The 21,715-nt window shown below is 38.6% G+C and overlaps 1 protein-coding gene across 2 annotated transcripts; it reads right to left on the reverse strand.

Annotated features, from left to right (window-relative positions):
* Window positions 1-113: 113 nt before the first annotated feature.
* capn3a (calpain 3a, (p94)) lies at window positions 114-18,810 on the reverse strand. 2 transcript variants are annotated; one of them, XM_044048074.1, is made up of 21 exons: window positions 18,243-18,810; window positions 16,833-16,902; window positions 14,882-15,000; window positions 14,544-14,677; window positions 14,104-14,272; window positions 12,709-12,792; window positions 10,400-10,488; window positions 9,941-10,018; window positions 9,670-9,830; window positions 8,974-9,143; window positions 8,485-8,496; window positions 8,148-8,356; window positions 5,970-6,006; window positions 4,668-4,745; window positions 3,308-3,365; window positions 2,901-2,965; window positions 1,848-1,916; window positions 1,488-1,566; window positions 1,141-1,257; window positions 937-995; window positions 114-843 (listed from the first exon to the last, which is right to left on the reverse strand). In XM_044048074.1, the coding sequence occupies exons 1-21, from the start codon at window positions 18,492-18,494 to the stop codon at window positions 817-819; spliced, it is 2,136 nt and encodes a 711-aa protein (XP_043904009.1). In that variant the 5' UTR covers window positions 18,495-18,810; the 3' UTR covers window positions 114-816. The 2 variants fall into 2 exon arrangements, with proteins under 2 accessions (XP_043904009.1, XP_043904008.1); XM_044048073.1 differs by having other exon boundaries at window positions 2,892-2,965.
* Window positions 18,811-21,715: the final 2,905 nt, after the last annotated feature.

Below are 21,715 nucleotides of genomic sequence, written 5' to 3' on the forward strand. Positions count from 1 at the left end.
TGGTGTTCTGGCTGTACTGAATAGCCACCAGGGGGCAGTAAGAGGCTGGTTGATGGTGACCAAATATCTTAATTAAACATAAAAACAATTGGTAATGCAGTCAATCCAATAACTAGACCGGTATTGTTTGTTTATTAGATTGAAAAGGTTAAAAATGCAGTATACACTCAATAGACCAAAGCCATAATAAGAAAAATCACAAAAAGCTGCAGTCAAACCCCTGTAGCCATATTTATCTCAAATCCATTGTTGAACCTTTAACAACATTGGTGCTAATCAAAGGTTAGAAGTCTCAGCTCCATAGTTTTGGTTCTGGAGTCTCATCCATCCACAGGTGCAGAGCTGAGTGACTGCCACATTGTCGCCAACATGCTACGCTAGGCCAACAACAAGTCCAGGTGTGTTTTATTGACGGAGATAATGAAAAGTGGTCAGCGTTGGAGTGACTATGTCCATTCATGGTCCAGCAGAGACGGGAGAAGATGCCTGTGCTGCTCTAGTTGAACAGTGAAATGTGGGAGAAGCTTGTGAGGTATCGTGACTGAGGAAAAGGAGGTTGTGTGTGTTTGATGCCTGAGAAAAGTACGATACATGGTAAAAGTGTGTTCAAAAAGAAAATTGAAAATGAAAAACAAAGCAAAGGAGACTGATATTTTCATGATCATGGAAGCAGAGAAGGAAATGTTACAGGCCTGAAAAGAGAGAAGCTAAAATGGAGGCGGTGAGTTGAGGTGGATGACACTGAATGTTGAGGTAAAAGCTGGCAGGTCTGGTCCTCGTGTGGAGTGGAGTTCACCTGGGAGAGGAGGAGCCTTTCTAGGTGTACATGGTCAACTGGAGCCACTGCATATAAGACACGAGAAAAGAAAAGGAAAAGGAAAGGGTTGGTACGTTTTTGACCACAGGACTGTGACTGAGTTCAGTTTCACTGCTCACCTCCAGAACACTGAGTCTGATGGTACCGTCTCCCTCCTGATCAAAGGCCTGGAACGCTCCTGAATACAAAATCATCATCACTAGACGATACACCAACGTCTTGATTCTAAATCTCTGTATAATTCAGGTTCTATTGTATTAAATACTGAAACAAAGCACTGCAATCTGACAGATGTTCATGATGTTCATGAGGCACTGACTTACTGAACATGGCTTCGAGCCGCACCAGGCAGCTGATGAAGCTGTCGAAGTCGATGTTCATGTTCTCATTAGCGTAGCGCATGGTGATGATGTCGTACAGCTGGTTGTTGAGACGGAAGCCTGAGCGGGACACAAGACACATGACTGTACAGTGACGAGAACATTTAGAGGGTGAGTTCAGTCTGTGGCACAGAGTGATACTTTCCCTACTGTTCTTAGGACTAACCCTAACCATTCAAAGTAAACAACAAAAAACGATGTGGAGAGTAACTAGTAAAACTAAGTATGAGTAGAGAACTGAGTATGAACTGACCCTTTGAGATGAATGTGTATGTGTGCCTCACCATTACCTGCATCGTTGATGGCGTTCCTCATCTCGTAGCTGTTGATGCTTCCAGACTGGTCAGCGTTGTAGTGTTTAAAGATTCCCTGAAATAGACAAGGATTTAACTTCTTTTTAATTCAGGATTGTTTATACATATGTATATATACATATATATATATATATATATATATATATATATATATATATATATATATATATATATACATTTATTATTCATACATGTATACATACATATAGAAAATATACATATATAAATATATGTATATAATATATACTTATACTCATCAGTGACAACATTTAATGTGAAAACAAAAAACCTAGAGAGATGGAAGGTGAAGTTGTTGTGGTGACCAGCGCCCCCTACCTGCCACTGTTTGATCTTATTCCACAGATGTCTGAACTCCTGCAGATTGAGTCGACCCGTCCCGTCCATCTGAACACAAGCAGTTAATACCACAACTGTACAACAAATAAATGTCTATTCCCTTATAAATAGCCTCCTATTCCAGCTTTGTTCTATGACCGTAAATATGATCTAATCAAATATGTTATGCTTGATTCATTTTTGACTTCACTTAGAAACCCTCAAATGTGGTATAAAGCGGTGAATTCAGTTTGTTATTTGTCAAATAAATAATAATTTATAAATAAATAATAATAAATAATTTTTTTTACATCAAATTGACCAAAATCTGTGGCACAGAGTGAAACTTTCCCCAGTCCTCAAGAGAAATGGAAGCAGGTGTTTTGACACATTTGACCCAAAAAGCCAGGGTTAGGGTTAGGGTTACCAGAACTGAACATTCCATTTGTTTCCTATGCATTGTGAAAATAAGGCTCCTCCCTATCCCTGTACAAAAATACAGAAAAATAACTAAAAGGTAACAATATGTTTAGATTTTTTTTTTACATATGAGTAGCTACTAAACACAATATAACATATAACATTTATTTTGTAAGAATATACAGCAGCAGAGCAGAGGTGGGCGGAGTCAAGAAGTGTTTATCCCATGAAACTGGCTTAATGTTGAGCATGAATTCACTTCTTAAACTCTTTGTGGAGACTTCTTTTGTGTTTTTAGACATTTCACTTTACTAGCACAACATTGCTGTTACTTCCATCTGTTGTGAGGTGGACTAATACTTGGAACTACTAGGTGAAAATAACTTCTTTTTATATCTTTAAAAACAATTACCAAAAGGAGCAAAATCTTCCTAAAAATGTTTTTTGTCCACTTTCCTTTCAAGGCTTTACTTATTCTGCATCATGTAGTGATAGTGAAGTGTTAACTGTGCGATAAGGGGGTGGAAGTGAAGGACTCTGAGACTCTGGACTCAGTGAGCATCCGTCACAGACACAGACATTCAGAGTCTCTGACCACAGATGACAGACTGATGCACTTGATACAAAGGATACGTCCATCAGAGCAATCATGCTCCTGCAACTCTCCAGACTGAAGCCCTCAGTGTTCAGGTCCTTATCTGCAACACAGACACACAGACAGAGAAACAGACACACAGAGAGACAGACAGAGACAGACAGAGACAGACACACAGACAGAGAGATTGTTTCTCATGCCATAAATCTTTACAATATTCATGTAAAGTTATAATACTTTTGTCTCTTGAATACCACACTCCTCATTCTTACGTTATGTTCATACTATTTCATTTCATTCCTTAAAGTTGTTTTTATATTTTTATTCTATGATGTTGCTACACTCTAATTTCCCAGTTTGTGATAAATCAAGTACATTTACTCATCTGTTCTATTCTATTCTATTCCTTTGATGCTCATTACACAGTGATGAGGTTCAAACTCACGTTTGCTGATCACTCTGTTGAGAACATTTTTCAGTTCATTTGCAGTGATTTCCATTTCCTGTGAGTGAGAGAGAGACAGACAAAAAGAAATTAACAAATGAATTAGACCACCTGTCATAAAAATGAATATAAAAACTAAAAATGTTCTTGTTATTTATTTGGCAAACAATACATTTATTTCACCTTTTTATTTAAATTTGAGCTGACTCACAGAAATGAACTTTAACCACTAAAACTCTTTTTTTCTGTTCAGGAATGCAAGTAAATAACTAGAATTTGACAAGAAATAATAATGTGCTTTACTATTGTTTCTGTTTTTTTTTTTTAAATGGTAAAACAAAGATATGATTTTGATTAAAGAACGACAACACTTTGTCTTTCCACCACGGGAACACACACAGAGACAAACAACCATTCACTGTCACACCTACACTCCCTAATTCAAATATTATCCCTAACCCTGGTCTTCTTGCTGCAAAGGCAAGAGTGCTAAACATAAAAAATGTTTTTGATAATTACCCAATCATTTAGATAGTGTTTCATAAATCATGTACATATCCTGATCATATTTTTGTAATATCGTCTCGTATATATTTTTAATTCTTGTTTTTATCTTATTTTACTGTATTTAATGTTTATTCTACTTCCATTTTTTTTGTATTTTCATTTTTTTTTTTGCTGCTGTAACAAGAAATGTCTTACTCTAATCTAATCTAATCTATAATGCATTTATATTTATATATAACTCATATTCATATTATTGTACAATAAAACTCCATAACTAATGTCAGTCAGTCATCATCTACCGCTTTATCCTCCACCAGAGGGTCGCGGGGGGTGCTGTGCCAATCTCAGCAACATCGGGCGATAGGCAGGGACACCCTGGACAGTTCGCCAGTCCATCGCAGGGCCACACACAACTAGAGACAAACAACCATTCACTCTCACACTCACTCCTACGGTCAATTTAGAGTGTCCAATTCACCTAATCCCCACACTGCATGTTTTTGGACTGTGGGAGGAAGCCGGAGAACCCGGAGAGAACCCACGCACACACGGGTAGAACATGCAAACTCCATGCAGAAAGGCCCTTGTTCCAACCGGGGCTCGAACCCGGGTCTTCTCGCTGCAAGGCGAGAGTGCTAACCACTACACCACCGCGTGACCCCATAACTAATGTGATAAAAGTAATTTTCCAATACGGTAAAACATGCAATGATCTTAAACATGTGTAAGTTGTAATATTTGATGGTAAATGTTCCAAAAGTCTCTGGGTTACCCTAACCCTGGGTTACCCTAACCCTAACCCTGTTCATTCGAAAAGGTTCACGATGTTGGTTTGTTTCCACTGTGAACTCACGTCTCCGGCTATTTCCTGAAAAATGCTCCTGAACTGCTGGTCGTCCTCGCTCTCTTCTCCTGCTGACGCTGGCGCCGGCTGCAGCAGAAGCGTCACAAAATCACACAATCACAGAAGACACAAGGACACAAGGACACAAGGACAGGAAAGAAAGACATCATGACATCAGTATGATTGTGAATATTTCATATCTGTTATCAGCAGGAATTCAACACAGGTAAAACATTACACCTGCACTGGCTCATTAGAATAAATATATAAAAAAATAGAATTATACAACATCTCTTAAAATAGTGGTTCCCAAAGACTGGGTTGGGACCCACAGATGGGTCAGATTTCTTTTGGGTCCCTAAACAAATTTGCTGGATTTTCCCAACCCTTTAGTTAAGATTAATGTTTATTTGTAATTGTAAAATTAGTTTTTGTCTTTGTTACGACCCCAGGGTCGTGACTGCCTTTTCCCTGTGTGTATGTGAGTGTCAGATGGGTTGCAGGTGTGCACGTTTTAAGTGATTGACCTGTGTGAGTGAGTCTAGGTGGATCCTGGGAGCTGATTGGTCCTGCCTGAAGGAATCTGAATAAGAGGACTGAACATCCCAGCTGCAGGGGACTTCCTCAAACCACTCACAGCCAGACTGCCAGTAGACCTGTTGTGCTTGATTTTAATAAACCATTAAAATGGTTTGCTTTGACTTGTTACTGGTGGTTTTTTGGGGAGTTGAGAAGAGAGAGTCTCATTATTTATGTTGTGATCAGGTTTTCCCCTTGGCCTGGTCGTAACACTCTTCTTTTGTTTTCCCTGTCTGCTTTCCCTTTCCAGTCAATTGTATGTTTTTCTCTGTCTGTTCCTGCTACTGCCAGGAAGTGGCTTACCATGTCATAATTTCCAGGTTTGGGAAACACAAATGTATTTGTTTTAACCATTAACCCTAACATCTGTGAGAACCTCACTAACATGGTTATCTTGGCCAGGCCCCGCATTTAAAAAAAAAGAATGTTTTTCCTGGTTAAAATAACGTTTAAACAAATAAAAATTAACCATAACAACAAATAGATCTATCTTTAACCAATAGGTTAATTGACCATTATAATAATAGTTAGTTGCAACTACTAATATTAACAGTAAATATAATATTGAAATGTATGATAACATTTAAATCCACAAAGTGCTTCACAAGAATACAACTTAGAAAAAGAGAGGACAAGCAAATAATAATAAAAGTATTCTTAATGTGTTAAAGGTAAAATAAGTAAATATTAAATCATTTAAAATAAGAGCGAGGAAAAAAAGAAGAGTCTTACCACTGGATGATCGGCCTCGATCCTGTTCTCTATCTCCCTGGATGGAGACCAACAAACAGCAGTCACCATGGTGACAACAACATCACATCTGGACCACAAGCCTGAACAATTACAGTAGTTTTCTACTTTCATATTTACTTCATACAAGTTTCAATCAGGTTCAATGAGCTGTGAATAAAATGTGTTTGGTTAGTTGAGACAGCGCCACCTGCTGCTTCTCTACAGTCACTAGAAACATGTGACACTTAAAGCTGCAGGGCGTAACTTTTGTTGATTTGTTCTTTGTTGACATTATTAGGATTATTTTTGTCAGACATGAGGGAGCGTTGTGTGTGTACAGCAGCAGAGCAGGGGTGGGCGGAGTCAAGAAGTGTTTATCCAATCAAACGGTGGAATTAACCTAAACTCAAACTCTTTGTGTTTTTAACCATTTCACTACACTAGTGCAATATTGCTGTTGCCTCAGTCCGTCGCGACATAAAACAAAGCACTTCCTGTGTGCAGCACGAGAATGTTGCCAGGTGACATCGAAACTGAGAAACAGAGATTTCTTAGAGAACATTTGATGGTTTAAAAATTGCACTACAGTTTTAAAGCACAAGCTAAATGTTCAATAAATCTAATGTAATCTATGTAATAACCAATACCTACCTGGTTTCCAATTAAAAGTTAAAACTACTGCTATTAATCGTGTTTAATTTGCAAAACAAGACTCATGTCTGCTTTATCTGATTCACAGCCAGATCTCTGTCCATCAGAGCGCAGGCCATGTGCTGACCGCTCCTCTTGTGTGTGTCAGGGCAGCGGAGATGGCCGATGTTTGTTGAATCTTGAATGTGCAGCACTTAACTCAGACCTTTACCGGATCATGTCCGAATCTGAAGTGGCTTGTCCTAAAAAAGATTCCATAACAGCTTCGAACTGCGGCCGCTTTCTTCCAGCTCTACAAATCAAATTGCCGTTATAACGTGATTTGCTCTGGGTGGCTTGTGTCCCTCCCACCAAGTACCCCAACAGCAACAACAATTGCAGCAACAGCAACAACAACAGCAACAACAGAAACAACATCAGCACCAACAACAGCAACAACAATAACAACAGCAACAACAATAATAGCAATGACAGCAACAACAACAGCAACAACGACAACAGCAGCAACGACAGCAACAACAATAATAGCAATGACAGCAACAACAACAGCAACAACAGCAACAAACTCCCTCTCATCAGAAAGAGGCAGAAACACAACCCTTCACTTTCTGACATCGACATCTCTGATAAAGTTGGTATCTTCTGTGTTTTATATAAACAAGCAGGGCTGGGTTTTTGGACATTTCATTTAGATTTTTTATCATTTTTATCTTTGAAAACAGTTTTTCATACAAAACTCCATGAGGCCTCGGTGTTCACGCACATTCAGCAGCTTCAGTTTCCACAAAGATTTCCCATTTTTATTATACTATAAATGGTGAAAAATGTAAATTCTTATTTTGAAACCTAATTTTATAAAATGTTTATTTTCATAAACTATTAAAAAAGAAAATATCATAATTAAATAGGTTTACGTTATTATATTATTATAACATTTGGAAAACGTTTAATTTTCTAGATTTAAACATGGATAAAACTAGTTTGTTTTATTTCTACTAGTTTATTTTATTTCTTCACTTCATTAAGAATTGGGCAGGATAGTGTTGGTCCAGTGTTCTTTTAAGACTTCAATTGTTTAGTTACTTTCATGTTTATGATCAAATGATAATGAATCAGGAACTTTATTATTAAATTACCTAACCAAATACATAACATAACTAGACATTTGTTGGCCGGATGACCTCACAGCTCCAACCAGTTTTGGTGTGATTCAGTGATTCCCAAAGACTGGGGTGGGACCCACAGATGGATTGCAGGGGATTTTTTTTGGGGTCCCGAAACAAATTTAGAGAATTTGTTCAAACTTTTACCTAAAATGTATGTATTTAAGTTTTAAACAACATGCATAAATAAAGTTTTAATTTATTCACCAAACATGTAATTTTGAATGCCCAGCCCTGCTGACAGACACAGGATCAATGAGATAAAATGAACATATGAACCAGACACCATGTACCCTAACCCTCCTCAGGAAGCCCAGCTCGCCCCCTGCAGGCCACACTGATGTGATCACCCTCCCCCACTCACTCTGAGGTGTTCTTCTTCTCTGAGAAGACTCTCAGAATGAATTCTCCCTCCTGGTGCGGCTCGTACGTGGAGGGAACGATGACGTACTCTCCCGGGCTCAGGCGGAAACGCTGGGTCACCTCGCGCAGGTTGATGTAGGCCTTGGAGCGAGCTTTAGACGCGTTGATGAGGAAGAAGTCCTTCTGCATGTGCTGTTTGTTCCCGTGCATCTGGAAGGGTGAGTAAAAACACATCTTATATATGTAAAATATAGAGAAAAAAGAAATATATACAGTATGTGAAGTAAGAGACAAAGTCAGGACTAAAATGAAAAATAGTGATTAAAAACTTTTCTCACCTCTTTGGGCACCTGTGAAGAGAGAGACAAAATAAGTGTCAGGTCAATGAAGAGGACATAAAATACAGTACATATGTATTTACACTGACCTGCTACTTTTTAAATCTAAACTTTGTTTCAACTTTTATATGAACTGCATGTATGTTGTTCTATGGCTTATGCAAATCTAACTTGTTTCTATTTTAAATAAATGATATAAATAAAGTAGTATATTCAATAAGCTCTTCTAAATCAGAGACCTTTAAATTGCTGCCCGTGGGCCACGTGCGGCCCTTCTGTTCATTTAAAGTTTCAATAGAAGGTACATTTTGTATTGTGAACTAAAAATCATTCCATGTCAACACAGACACTTTTATTTTGAAATTCTTTATGAGACCCCTCTTCTAAATGTTACTTACTGGACCTTTAATGTCTCAACAGCAACACAAAGTCTGTTAAAAACATCCAGAACATGTGAAATTATTTTCTTGAAAACATGAGAGGAAGCACCTCATAGATGGAGAATCCAATGGTAAAGAGATTTGCTCCCATCTTGCGTTCTTTCCGCCGATTCTTCTGCATCAGCGCCACGACGAAGGTGCAGCCCACCTCGCTGTCCTCGGGATCGTCGTCTTCCTCCAGCAGACGCAGGCGATACTGAGGGTTTGTCCAGAAAGTGTCTGCAGAACAATATTTGGATTTTACTCTTTATTTGTGATGTTTTAAGTTCATTTAAAGCAATAAAACATCTCTATCCCATCCCTCACTAACCCCCTCATCCATCCTAAATCAGCCAGGGTTTATGGCCTCAGCCTCACCACAGATCGTAGCCACTGGTCAGTCAGAATTCAGCCTACATCTCCATCTTTTTTTATTTTGGGATGTCCAGTTTGTACACTTGTAACAATGCTAATTATTATTTTGTAATATGTGCTAATATATATAATTCCAGAAAAAGTATTGTTGCTGTTTGTTTTGTAGAACTTCTGTTTTCAGTTGAGTGTTTTTGTGGGTGCACCCAGTGAATTTATTTTGGTGACCCCTTTCTCACCACCACAGTGTAGCCGGTGTTTTACTATTATTGATACAAATGTAACGCCATTAAAGTTGTGTTAATGACACTAAACCAGTGTCACTCACTTACTGTGAGGGCAGTAAATATATTAATATTTAATATTATTGTTGTTTTGTTCTATGTTCTTTTACCTGGATAGTTCCTGCAGCCTCCGGCGGAGCAGCCTCTCACCCAGCGTCCCTCGTTCATAGAAACCGTCCACTTGTGGATCTTGTCGTCCTCCAGAGCATCAGGTGTGAGGTTACAGATCTCGATCTTGGTGTAGTTCTTCCTGAAATCCTCAAATGACATCCTGGATACAGGATGTCAGGATTAAATTCAAGATAAACAAGTAGGTTTTTTAAAGCTAAAGTTTAAAAAGTCAAGTAAAAGTTTTGAAAGTAAATAAAACACATCACTGACCAGAACTCGCCGTCCTCGGCACTCTGGTGCTGTAGCTTATCTTTTTCATTCTTGGACAGTGAGGTCCACTCCTTAGAGCTTTCACAGAGGAGAAAACCACAAACATCACATCACAAACAAAATCTGAAAGATACCAAGACTGGTCCACTGTCAAAGACCAGTTCTGGTGTCAAAGGGTTAGGGTTAGAAGAATTTAAAGTGCTTTTAAAGGTTCTCTAAGGCCCCAACCCACACAGAAACAAAACTTTCCCTATACAGTCTTTTTCTTTTTCGTTCGTACAGATTTTTCTTTTCCAGAAATGTCTTCATACTCACAAAATCCCCAGACGACTCTAAATACTGTAGTATATTGACAGACCTGTATGTGGCGCTGTAACACTGCCTCAGAAATCATTTAAAAAATCACATATAAAACACATTATGACAGGTTATGGGTGAAGACGGTTAAAAGCTTGTTACTTGTCACTCCAGGGACCGTTCCATTCCACTTGACCCCACGGGTTCCTGAGACGCACCAGACGAACTTTGGACGCTTGCGACGCTTTACACTGAGAGAACCAGAATCTGTTTATTCATAATGTTTTTATACATAAACAGATGCAGCACAGACACATGAAAACACAAACATGACTCCTGAGAGTTTTGATTTATTCATCAAACTTTATGTTAGGACAGTTTGACAAACAGCTGAAACTAAGGACCCAAACTTTTATTATTATTGTTATTGTTATTGTTGTTGTTGTTAGTTTTTTTGTGCTCACTCTGCAGATACCTTTGACACCAGGGCTGCAGCATCCACAGTATTTGTAAAATGAGATTAATTATTGCATGATTTATTTTTGAGGGCCAATCCAAAATGTTGACATGTTTTTCAGTGTTTTGATAAGAGGAAGTTGTGATTTTTCTGTTAACAGACAGAAGTAATCCTAAACAAACCCAGGATTACACTATAAATATTAGTTGTACTATTGCCATTATTGTTATTATTATTATTATTATTATTATTCTGTAATTAAAATTGATATCAGTATATTCTAAACATTACATTATAAAACTATCAGAACTGTCCTGACTTCTTGTTTAACTGTTGGTCTCTCTTCTGTCTCTACCTCTCCTCCCTCTTTCCTTTTCTCTCCCCCTTATCCTCTCCTGTGTCCCCCATTTTTCCTTTCACACCAACCAGACGAGGCAGATAATTTAATAATTAAATAATTAATACTTAGGAAATTTTCACCTGCATTTAACCCATCCTCTTTTTAGGGTTAGGAGCAGTGGACAGCCACTGAGCAGCGCCCGGGTAAGAGTGGGGTTTTGGGTACCTTGCTCAGGGATGCTGCACATCTTTGAGTCTGGTTCTGTCAGAGATTTCTTCTTCTGTTTAAAGGGAGTAGTTTTTTCTCTCCACTCATTGTTGGATTTTCTCTTCTCTCTATGAAATGTTGTAAAGCAGAGGTCTCAAACTAGCAGACCCACACCATTTAATATATTTTTTAATTTTAGATCCCCTTAGGGAAATTATTCTCTGCATTTTGACCTATCCTAGAAGTAGGAGCAGTGGGCTGCCACACTGAGTAGCACCCACGGAGCAATGGGGGTTGGTACCTTGCTCAGGGATACCCCAGCCCTTTTGACCTGTTGGGGACTTGAACCGGCGACCTTCCGGTTACAAGCCAAGTTCCAAATAATAATATCATAATAATAATATCAAGTTATAATTACTTAATTTTCTCAATGTTTTTTCAAAACATTGATTTTGAAATGCTGCATAAGCCACCACTCCTGAACAGAAAAAAATGGCCCCTAACTGGCCACACTAGATACTCATTGGCCCCCAGGACATTTGAGTTTGAGAGCCCCGTTATAAAGGTTTCTTTGTTACAATGTAAAGCACCTTGAAATAATGCATATTGTGATTTGGCCACACATAAAATTTGATTTGATTTTGACATTATTGTGTTAAAGTTAGGTTTTAAAGAATTCCTGACAAGCAAACTTTACACTTACAACATTGGCAGATTTTGTTTCCATTAAAAGAAAATTGAAGAATATTTTCTAGTATGTCGAACTTGCCCCGCCCTAATGTGATTCATCTGTGTCTAATTAGTTTCACCTCTGTTTGATTATCCCTCTCTGTGCTCCCTGTTTATTGGATTCAGTTCATCCTGTTCAGAGTTTTTCATTCAGTTTCCTGTGTTTCTGCTTCCTGTCTTAAAAGGTATTTTTCTGTTTTGACTTTTCTTCATGCCTTCGCCTTTTTGTTTGTTTTATTACAAACTCTTTTTGTTTATGTTTCAACCTGCATTTGGGTCTTAATGTAACTTCTAACTTCCCTTCACCTGCTCTTCCCTGAAGTGGATTTCTATAGTTACAAGCCACGCCCTGGAAAAACAAGTCATCAACAGAAATCTGTGCCTGTTTCTGTCCCACATGGTTACATGGAGCTGCAGCACAAACTTTCTTCTGATTTTTAAACCATTGTCTGACACTGTGTCGATCGTTTTAAGTGCCTTCAATGAACTCCCGTCTCTCCGGATCTATTGAGAAGACACTTTCAAATTCTATCTGAGTGACTGAGACGTTCACATTGAAATGGATCAGAAATCACATTCAAAACCACCTCTTTATAAATCTCTATCTTGTGAATCAGCTTTGAAAAAATTGGATCTAGCATGTTTTCACCTGTCAAGACTGCCAAAAAAATCAAGCTAGATAAAATCTGGATATGCTTAAAATTCGGATTTGTGCCTATGGGTCTCCTAATGTTTTACCTCCTCCACTGCTGTCACAGAGTAGGCGTGACCCTTCACAAGTCCAGTCACGGTGCGAGTCTCAAGGCGAGCGGGAACCAGAGACTGAAAGTAAATCAAAATAACATAATAACGTTAACATCAAGGGCCAAGAACAATGCTAAAATGTTTTAAAGACATAGATCCTGAAGAATAAATGATTTTACCCTGGCCTTTTTTGAATTCTTTTGCCTTTATACACAAAGTAAAATGACTTAACATGGCTGTGTTTGATTTCCTTTACAGCACAATATTGTTTTATATGACTAGACAATTAAGTTGTCATTTTAACATTGTAACACTGAACTAAATACCAAGCAAAAACAGCTTGCTAAAAAACAGTGTTGAGCTGACTCTCAGGATTGGTCTGAAAGAACTACACTTCCCAGAGTTCACCAGCAGCAGCAAACTGACTACTTGTCACCTGATCACTCATTGTCACTGATTTGGAGCACCTGTGAAGACACTGAGGGACTCAGTCATTCAGTCAAACAAACTTCAGAGAGAAGACCTCAAGTTCACTCATAGGTTCAGTCCAAAGACACCAATGGTCGGTGAAATATTTTATTTACTTTCATGGTGTTTGAAATGCTGCTTAAAATGTTTAAGTTTATGTTTAACTACTGTGTAGATTGCCTGAAAAACATATTGCAGCATTGACTGCATTGATTTATGTTAAATGGGTTTGTGCTGAAACAATATTTCATTTTGAGTTAAAAATACAAAAGGATAGTAAAAAGTTAAAGGTTAAAACTTTATTAGAAAATGTGGAAAATGGATGAAATTAGATTTTCTTTATTCTATTTAATAGGCTTAAGTGTTTAATCCATTTAAAATGTTTAATCAATGTTTAAATTCATATAAAAAGCCTTAAAAAATGTTTAATTGAAATTGTAACCTTTGTTTCTATCTTTCAAGGTTTACAACCTAATTTACTGACCAGACCAATCAACTAACAAAGCCAAAAGGAATATAAAAATGATTGAGTCAAAAATTGGAGTTGTCCTTGTGTAGTTTGGATGTTGAACAAGAGGAGGACTTGACAAACGGTAAAAGGAATTTCATTATTTTCAGTATATATTGTTTTTTTTTTATTTTATTTTTGTTTATTTGTGGGGGTTTGTGTTTTTGTTTTTGCGTTTGGTGTTTTGTGCTGTTTTGTGGGGACAGGGCCTAAATAATCTGCCGACCAGACACCAATACAATCCTAACCCTGATTAGATTGTGACCTAAGGAGAGGAAATGAAAACCAGCTGAAGCTTTTGTTTTTGGTGCCCTCCAGTGGTTGAGGCTCTTGGATGAAGCTGATGTTTTCTCTGAACGTGTTCACCCATAGATTTAAGTCAGAAGGTAAGTGACCTTCTGACACAGACTCACATCGATAGAACAGCCCATGAGGGAGCCTCTCTCCAGAGCTTTCTTCATGATTTTGTAAAGCTCTTTGGGAGCCTCCTTCATCTCGTAGAACTCTGTGACTCCACCGGTGAAATCCTCCATGGCCTCTGTGGTGTTTCCACCCTTGAGGGCCTCATAGGAGCCGTGAAGCCTGGAAAGAGAAATGATAACATTTACATCAATGTTCAGTACCGAGTATCTCAGTTCAGATCCGTGGAAGCCAGACAAAGCCACCAAAAACAATACTTCACTCCCACGCTGTGGGATGAAGTAATAACCGGGGCAGCAACTAACAATTATTTTAGTGATCCACTGTCAACTAATTATTTTAATGATAACTCATCCACACACCTTTTGCTTTGCTACAACAAAATCAAAGCTAATGTCTTCTCAGACATAAAAACTTGCCAGGTTAAACTCACTTGGCGTAGGCTTTCTCCAGCAGGGCACTCCAGAACTCGTTTCTCTCTGCGGACTTAGTGAAGACCAGTTGGTTGTTGACGGTTGGGATGCGGTCGTCGATGACGACATCCACCCAGTCACCGTAACGCCAGAACTGAAGGAGAAGAAGGGAAAAAACAGCATTGAAGAACTTTCTGTGAACCTTCAGAAAATAAGTCATATTGCAAATCTCAAGACTTTGATTACTTCCATCTCTATATACAGTCTGTTTCACACACTGGGCCTTTAATTGAGGAGTCGGTTGACTTTAAGGTGCAGAAATGAAGCGTTACATGGAAATTTATTTTAACTTCCTGACCTGGAAGTGGAAGATGCCGCCATATCTCTCTGAGTAGCTTTGCTCTGCAGGAACAACACGGTAGAGAAGCTTCTCGTTCAGGGTGAGACAAGCGATAGCGGCCAACAACCAGCAGTCACCTGTACACAGGAAATCAATTAAGTCACAAAAATCTAATTACTGTATATAGCTACACATGGGTGTGAGGAGCTCATCTACTCTAATTTATTCATATGTTTATTACTAGAATAAAAAAAAAGCAGATGAAGATGCGACATTTTCATATAGAGTTTACACAATGTGGACAAAAGTATTGGGACCAACTGTAATGGACCGTAATGACATATTCAAATACATATACAGGATTTTAACATGGAGTTGGTCCCTCTTTTGCAGCTATGACAGCTTCCACACTTCTTGGGAGACTCTCCTCAAGATTTTTATGTTTGTGCTTCATTCCTTCTCAAGAACATTTATGATGAGAAGGTCTGGCTCACAATCTCTTGTAGTTCATCCCAAAGATGCTCGTTTGGGGTTGAGATCAGGTCTCTGTGTGGGTCCGTCAAGTTCTTCCACAAAACTCAAAGTCAAACCATGTCTTTATATTTCTTGCTTTGTACACTGGGACATATTGGAATAGAAAAAGGAACGTCCGCAAACTGTCAAGATTGTCCTTCTTTGGCGATAAGAGGCCTAGAGACCAAAGCCTGAGAGAAACACCTGAATTCAATACTTTACAGGTGTGGCCAAATACTTTTGTCCATATGGTGTGTATTGTGTATTGATATAAAGACTGACACTGACTTCACTCATGACTCCATTTTGTTTTGCAGGAGGAAGAGATCCCCTGAGTGCTGACGACATCAGTTTTGCTGAATGTCCAGGTGTGTGTTTCAACAGTGAACAGGTTAACAGGACCTTTGTCCCCTTTATTCTCACTGTGAAGGGACAACAATGGGAAATGCTGCTGGATGGATTCCCTTCCAAAAGAGTAAGCACATTATGGGGAGGCCATGTGCAGGGGGACCAGTGGGATATTTGTTCACCAAAATGTATGGCACTTTTTTAGATATCAAATTTAAAACCATTGGAAATCATTATTCAAGTCAAGAATAAATTACCTTTTTGTCAATTTAGGGAAAGCAATGTATAAGGGTTAATAAAGTGAAAGTAAAACCAGTATGAAATAAAAATATATTTTTGTTTTGAATGAAGGGGTAGGGTTAACTGATGAACTGATGTTGAAAACTGTGTTTGTCTCAAAATAGCTAGGTCTAAATTTGAGGTTTATAAATGAATAAAATGAATTAAAATTCCACGAAAAAAATTCAGAGTTGTGGGACAAATAAAGTGCATTATAGCTAGGTAGCTAGTCTCTCATTTAAGTAGCTTAGCTAACTTTCTAGGTAGCTAATATCTACCTATTTAAGTGTATTGATGCATAACTGTTGTTGGGGTTTTGTTTATCTTAAAACCTTTTAAACCAAAAAAAATGAAGAGCCTCACACCTCTGTGGTTTAGTAGATACAACAGGATTTACTTATTTTTCTTTCGGGCTGAATTTTTTTTTATTGATTAACGATCTATTACTACATGAGTTGTCAATTATTTTGATTTGAGTGATTTGTAAAGAATTAAAACACGTTTTCTGATTTTTGAGCTTCTTCAATGTGAATATTTCTGGTTTCTTTGCTCCATGCAACAAAGAAATCATTAAAACTGAATATTTTTTAGTTTATGGACAAAACAATCGATAAAATAATCAACAGATTCATCAATTATGAAAATAATCCTTAGGTTCCTTCCATTCATTTGTTCCAAGCAGGTCTTAAAACTCATTTATCAGGTTATGGATAAAATTATTGAATAAATTGGTTCTGTACATTTTAAACTATTTTATTTAAAACATTTGTTCATCAGTGAAAGGTTCACACTTCACGAAAAGTTGAGGGAAATAAAGGATGGTATTTACCTAGATCTCCCTGGCAGATGTCTGTCCTACTGGCTCCTCCCACAATGAACTGTGGATTCTCACAAATTTCCTGCCAAACAAAAGACATATCAGAACTAAAGTCTAAATCAGAGGTCTCAAACAAGTGACCTGCCAATTAATTTCATGCCACATAGTCAAGTCATAATGAGGTATTTCTGTATGTTTTCTTATTTAATAGATTCATTTTGGTTCAAAATTATGTTTTTATTATGAATGATGTATAATTCCATATTAACACAAACACTTATATTTTTAAAATCTCTAACATGTCACCAAAAATATTGTTATCATGGAATACATCATGGAATATCCTGATATTGTTTTAAGCTTGTATTGCCAACCTATGACTGAGAAGTTTGACTTTTGGGTTGCCTGATTAGAAGTTTGTTGACCAAATTCTGGTTGAGAAGTCGGGGGGGGGGTGGGGAAAATTGACGCGAATGTATCGTGGGCTAGCGATTTGGTTCTAGTGGTTCTCAAACTTTTTATACCAAGAACCTCCTGAGAAAATATTGAGCTCTCAAAGTAACAACATTATCACCAACATAAAAATACAGTGGCGTAAACAGGTTGAGCAAAGTCAGCTACAGACTTTTCACAGGAGGCAGATTTATTCCCATTATGATCATTTACTCTCACATCATCCTCCTCTTCCTCACATAGATTAAGATGGAGCAAGCGATAAGGTGACTCTTATTATTGTTATTATTATTATTATTTAATATGTTATTTTGTTATTTTTTACATCACTCCACTCAAAATTCCTCAGCTAACCCTAACCCTCTCTGATCACATACCCTGCTATAAACAGTAGAACCGTATTTATGATTTTGGGTTAGGGTTACCACCAAAGGAAGCTCACGCACCACATTTTGAGAACCATGGAACTAAATGGTGTTTGTTTTTATTCGAACGACAGATTTTCTGAGAAAAATTATGACAGAATTGCGATTAACAGTTAAAGTAGCAGTGTTTGTACTAGCGGCAGCCATTGTGGAAGTGTTGGGGGGGGGGTTGCTCCGACTTTCTTGCTGTGTTCCATTTACATTGGAACTTGGAGCTGGGAGTGACGCCACCTCCGAGTTCACCATGTTCCAGAGAGAAGTTGGAAAAAAACATGGAGTGAAACGTATCCCAGGCTGGCCATTGTTAACAATTCCAGTCGATAACAGGGTCCATTATGGTATACAAACAGTACTCTGTGTACATCCAGAAATCAAATTTGACAGGGGTGCTGTATATGAAACAATGTTTGGATTGTGGCTGCTTTCTTGGAATTCTAACTTGTATGTGTTAGAGTACTCCAAGTTTCTCTCATGTGTGATTCACCCCCTCTTTTTTTTACCTTCCATGTGCCAACCTGGCCAAACTCCCTGCCCCTCCTCATACCTTGGGCCTCTTCCAGACGATGTTCTTGACCTTGTTCGACTTGTGTCCGAGCTCTTTGAAGCCCAGAGACTCCACAGTGGCCGGGAAAGAGTCATCCTCAAACAGACTCTTCTTCTGAAGACACTCCTGTCTCAGGGTGTTGAAGTCCTGACCATTGAAGCGTAGTGGTTTGTTCAGAGAACCTTCTCCGTCTCTCCTCTCTCGTTCCCGGATCAACCGGTCACAGAAAAAGCCAGACGGTGTGTAGGGCATCTCGTCTCACCTGACTTTTTCTATTTAAAAAAAAACAAACAGACTTTTGCCACTTGTACTTGGGTCTTACAAGCCTAAAAACCCTGGCATAAATCCAAACAGCTTCCGTCTGATTGGCTCTCTCTTTTAATGACGTTCCCTTACTGTCCCCTCGTCACAGAGCAGATGTTCAGTCTCTACATCGCTGTTCACAGGCACAGAAAATCACACATCACACAAACGTCTCTTTGCTGTGTTTCCATTGGCCACAGTGAACAATGATGCGTTCCCCGGCTGTGGTGCTGTGGTGCCATCATTGTTGGGTGACACAAAGGCCAGCGGGCTGCAGCAGAGAGCATGTAAAGAGAGGTCAGTAGATTCCTTGCCTCAGCAGAAGGCATTCAAGCCCTTTAAACCTGTTGTGAATGGAACCTGTCATTGAGCAGCCTCAGCATAACCAGAGCAGGCGACTGTCACATAGAGGAGTATCATACATTTTATCACTGCTCAGAAAAGCACAACTTCCATTCTGAATAATGTCGTTAAAATTTGTACTTTTGACTGGGATTTGCAGTAAAATAGTTTAGTCAACTTTCAGTTCAATATCTGTTCTGTTCTATTTTTGAATTCAATTTGAATTTTGATTGGAAATTGAAATTCCATTCCTCAGACAAACATCCGTTACAAGGTGTGTGTGTGTGTGTGTGTGTATATATATATACACACACACACAGTGTTCATACCATATGTATGATGAACATTGTTCACAACATGGAATAATGCTGCTTTAATGGGTTTAAAGGCCAGTTTGTTTTCACAACTCCGCTGTTTTTCTAACTAAAAAACAAAAAACCTCAATAATTTCCATAAAATACAATTCAAGTATTTGGTTATTATCATTATTAGGCCTTAAGATGGGTCAATGATGGACATTGATTTTGATGGGTTAACCCTAACCCCGCATTGTTAGTTTTTCTGCAGTGCCAGATTTAAAAGAAACAAACCTAATTTGTTCCTACAGCCAAAAAATGGCTGATCTTTTTTGATTTTTTTGATCCCACATTTATCTTAACATAAAATAATGCATTTCTTTATGTTAAGATTTCATGTTGGACTACTAGCATTCAATTTTATTCTTTTATATTTGTCCACCAGATGACACTACATTTTCCCATTCAAATCATGCAGCAAAGTTTCACTGTTTTCTTCACACATTTCTTGCTGCTGAAGTGTGTGCCACTATTGATGATAATAATGGTGTATGTGTTAAAAAAAATTGTGTGAGTGTGTCATTTATGTCCGTCATAAGACTTTTTTTCTTAGAAGACCATACTCTGCGTTATAAACCCATTCAATAATAGCAATGAGTACCCTCTCAGCACTTCAAACATACCTCAGCAGCAGGAACCAAAACAAAGTTGGACTTTGTTTCGAGTCTTGCTTAGGAATTTCTAGTATGCATGTGCACTGCAGCCATGGTTATAAGTATGAGCAGCAGTGCAGGAGTTATCATTTTGTATATGGAAAGACTTTACACCACATAGGAGGCTTAGGAAACGATGGGGGACTCAGAGGCCGGCACGGATAAAGCTTAGTCCAACTCCAACTCATCTGAAGACTGATCTGAAGATGAGAGTGAAGTGGAGGTGGATGATGATTTTATGAAGATACACACACTGGTGTTTTGTTCAGTTGTCGGCACCAACCCCTGCAGAAGCAGAATAAATTGGTGGCCACTGGCCCTTTCCACAACTTGGTTGACCCTTTTCTCATGAGGACAGGAGGCAATGCTGTTTTTGCACTGAGAGAAAGACCAGAGTTGGCAGCACCTGCTGCAAATTAGGGCAGCCTGTGGCCAAGTGGAAAGGGAACTTGACTTGTAACCAGAGGGTCGCCGGTTCAAAATCCCCACCCGGCCAAAAAGGGCTGGGGTACCCCTGAGCAAGGTACCCAACCCCCAATGCTCCCCGGGCGCCACTCAGTGTGGCAGCCCACTGCTCCTAATTCAAGGATGGGTCAAATGCAGAGGACTACTTTCCCTAAGGGGATTAATAAAAAACTAACTTTAAATGTGGGGAGTTACATGCAAATACCACAGCCTGTCCATTTGGAGTCTCTGCTCCACCTGAGCGGAACTCTCACACTCACACAGACACATGCTGCTCACTCACTCACTCACTCACACACACACACCTAACTGCTGTTTGTCTTTGCAATTTTTTTTTTTCCTGGTTCAAACTACTCTTGTAATAGGAGGCCGAGTGAATATCATCATATATCTGTATAGGCTAAGATTATTAAATTGAATCTGCCACTACAGAAAAAAAACTAACAATGCATCAAAATCAATGTTTCTTTCAATCATTGACCCATCTCATGCTGGCCCTGAAGCTCCACAACCTGGGTCTGTCAAAATCGCTCTCCTCCTGGATCAGTGACTTCCTCACCAACAGGCCACAGGTGGTGAGGATAGGGGAGTCCACATCTGCTTCACTAACCCTCAACACTGGCTTAGCCCTGCCCTCTTCACCCTCTTCACACACAACTCCTCTGCTATCCACCCCACAAACATGGTTGTGAAGTGTTCAAAACCCACCTCTAGCAATCAGAATTTTTTTCTTCCTTTCCTTTATTTTTCTTCCTTTATTGCTAATTAGTTTCAACTATTTAGCAGCTTTCTATCAAATCTTCCTCTCTTTATTTCATTCATTCATTCATTCAATTACATTTCTAATCAGTTTGAACAATATATAAGGGAAGAAAACGCTGTCTAATGTCCAAATGAATGACAATTTGGCTCTTAAACATGAATCAAACAATCCTCTACACCAGGCTGTGCAAAGTCTCGTTGATTGAAATTTTGTTCATGACCAGGCAGGTACTTGAACAAAAGAAATTGGCATGTTGCAACTTGTGCCACATTAGCTTATCAGGTAAGGAGTTTCACTCTGGAACAAGAGTCATGTGTTTGAAACCCACCTCTATCAATTGGAATTTTTTCTTTCTTTCCTTTTTTCACTCCTTTTATTTCAACAATCTTTTTATTTATAATCAGTTTCAACTATTTAGCAGCTTTCAATCAAATCATCCTCAACATGTAATGTCACATTTGTCCACCAGAGGGCAGTCTCTCTGCACAACTCCTGTCTCTCTGCACGACTCCTGTCTCCCTGCACGACTCCTGTCTCTCTTAATAACTCCTGTCTTTCCTCTGTCTGTGTTTATTTTATTATTCAAATTAT

Source organism: Solea senegalensis, linkage group LG16 (assembly GCF_019176455.1).
Source record: "Solea senegalensis isolate Sse05_10M linkage group LG16, IFAPA_SoseM_1, whole genome shotgun sequence".
Classification (NCBI taxonomy): domain Eukaryota; kingdom Metazoa; phylum Chordata; class Actinopteri; order Pleuronectiformes; family Soleidae; genus Solea; species Solea senegalensis.

What these genes read in the sequence shown, in the direction of transcription:
- capn3a (XM_044048073.1), bottom strand. Translation starts at nt 18,494, where the DNA reads ATGCCCTACACACCGTCTGGCTTTTTCTGTGACCGGTTGATCCGGGAA. An exon ending in TCATGGGCTGTTCTATCGAT is followed by an intron (nt 12,793 to 14,103) that starts GTGAGTCTGTGT and finishes ATTTACTTTCAG; the next exon opens with TCTCTGGTTCCCGCTCGCCT. An exon ending in GCGGCTCGAAGCCATGTTCA is followed by an intron (nt 996 to 1,140) that starts GTAAGTCAGTGC and finishes TTTTGTATTCAG; the next exon opens with GAGCGTTCCAGGCCTTTGAT.